General features: G+C 35.4%; 1 protein-coding gene across 1 annotated transcript; it reads left to right on the top strand.

Moving 5' to 3' along the window:
- Positions 1 to 433: 433 nt before the first annotated feature.
- On the top strand, positions 434 to 1,993 carry LOC110444199 (protein LTV1 homolog; the record flags this gene model as incomplete). Its single annotated transcript, XM_021488602.1, has 3 exons — positions 434 to 570; positions 1,234 to 1,286; positions 1,781 to 1,993. Coding segments are annotated over 3 exons (403 nt in total), but the record flags the coding sequence as incomplete, so codon positions are not given.
- Between the last annotated feature and the right edge of the window lie 181 nt (positions 1,994 to 2,174).

The following is a 2,174-nucleotide window of genomic DNA, read 5'->3' as shown; positions in this document are numbered from 1 at the left end:
CACATATTGCATACCAATATAGCTCAAACGAGTTCGCATTTCAGAAGTTTACATGGATTTTTGGTAGAGTTATGCCCCTTTTATTGCCAAATAAGGGCGTTGTGTAGAAAATGCAAGAACTTTTTTGTTTTAATCAATTCCTTTCAACTTTTGTATGGTAATGCTACAAGCATTAATGTTCAACATATATTGTGGGGTTTTCTGTCGAGTTTCAACTTTCTGCGTTTTGGCATATCACACTTCATTGTTTTTGCCAAAAAAAAATGCTTGTTTATGTGATAACTCAAGCCAAAACACTTTTATCACTTAAAGCGCTGAGCAGGCGACACATCCACTCCTATGGAATTCTTGTTGTTACCTAAAGACCAAAACCTTTGGTCATATTGTTGTTTATGATTTTCACTAATGTTGTATACTGATGTCACTGTTGTAGGAAGCTTAAGGATGTTGTGGATGAGAATATCGGGGAGGAAGTGGATGGCAAGAACGATGAGTCGGAGGACGACGATGATATGGTAGATGTGGAGGTGCAGGAACCTGGGGAAAAGTGGGACTGTGAATCTATCCTTAGTACGTATTGGATGCGGGGGTTTAACTAAATCTTGTAGTATGGGAACTATTCCCAGCATGTAATCCACTCAGGGTTCTAAATAATACTGGTGGTGTCGAAACCATTCACTAAATAAACATGTTGTAGTGTTTTAACAGGGTTCATGCAGGCCTTGAATTTAACAAAAATGTCCTGAAGGGGTCGGAGTGAGCCTTGAATTTGACTAAACGATCATTAAAATATGGCTGTATATTTTAGTGGTGTTATGGTGTCATTGTCATAAAAATGAATTCAGAAACTAAAAGGAAATGAAATGTTTGTTACGAGTAAATTTCTAGATTTCCGGAATATGTGGGTGTCTGGTGAGTTTAGAGCCATACAGGGTACACATATGGGTCTATGTTCTTTGAAAAATTGCAAATTTTGGGAGATTTTAGGCCTTTATTATACTTAAAAAGCCCTAAAAGGTAAAAAAAAAACAAAAAAAAACACTTGAATTTCATAGTAAAATTCCTGTACAAACACTGTTTAAATGAAAACTGATGATATGTATCCATTCTCAACATGTTATCAACCCAGGGTTCTAAATAAAACTGTTACAAGACAAAGCTTAGATTGTCTTTGTGGCTGAAGAAAAAGTTTCTATTTGATGGAATTATAGTTACTATAAACTTACTTTTCAGGCACATATTCAAACATATACAACCATCCAAAGTTGATCGAGGAACCAAGGAAGGTATGTAAAATATCTTCTCCTGATCTCAACTGCCTGCAGAGAATCATGTAATAGGATGTTTTAAGTTGTTTACCTGAAACTGAATTTATTATTTGATATTGAGAACTTAAGTCTTTAAACTAAATGATTTCTTTTGATGTGAAAGACGGGTCTCAGCTATTTCACTATTTGAGATATTCATTATACTAGTAGGTAACTTACGATTGTGTATGTACATATTGACCGCACAACTCGAGGCAAGATAAAGCAGTGAGACTTTTATATGGTACTTTGATGTCAAGGAAATGTCTGGAACATTTATATAGGACTACTACACATACAATTAGAAAGTAGATTTACTGTTAACTTGGGATTTTCATATTTATTTATTTTTCCCATTCAGTTGAATAAAAGACCGAAATCCAAGACTTGTTTCAAGATTAAAAGATTACTTTATTCTGCCAAGTATTGTCTGACATTCTCTTGCCATAACCTTGTACATGTACCTATTTCAGGAAAGAAAAATAAATTTAACCTCCCGGCTAGGCATTCCAAACGAATCACTCAAGAAGTCAGGATTGACACAGAAACAGATAGAAAAGTCAGAAAGGGATGCCAGACTGGCAGACAAGGCGAGTACATACCGACCGAAGGATGAAACGCAGCGAGAGAAGAAGGAGAGGAAACAGGCAGTTAAAGAGGAGAGAAAGGTAAAGACCTCACAGTGAACTCTTTGTGTACAAAACAAATAAGAAATACAACGTTGATAGGTCTCAATAAAAATTGAATAAAAATAAAATTTGTAACCATGGCAACATCGAGCACAAATACAGAGTGTCACTTATATAATAACTTCAAGTACAAATGTTGTAGGATGAGGAATAGTGATAAAGATAGTGTCCTCACTGG

This window comes from Mizuhopecten yessoensis, unplaced genomic scaffold (genome assembly GCF_002113885.1).
Source record: "Mizuhopecten yessoensis strain PY_sf001 unplaced genomic scaffold, ASM211388v2 hete_36059234, whole genome shotgun sequence".
Taxonomy (NCBI): domain Eukaryota; kingdom Metazoa; phylum Mollusca; class Bivalvia; order Pectinida; family Pectinidae; genus Mizuhopecten; species Mizuhopecten yessoensis.
The sequence above is the reverse complement of the archived record's forward strand: the minus strand, read 5'-3'. Positions and strand labels throughout refer to the sequence as shown.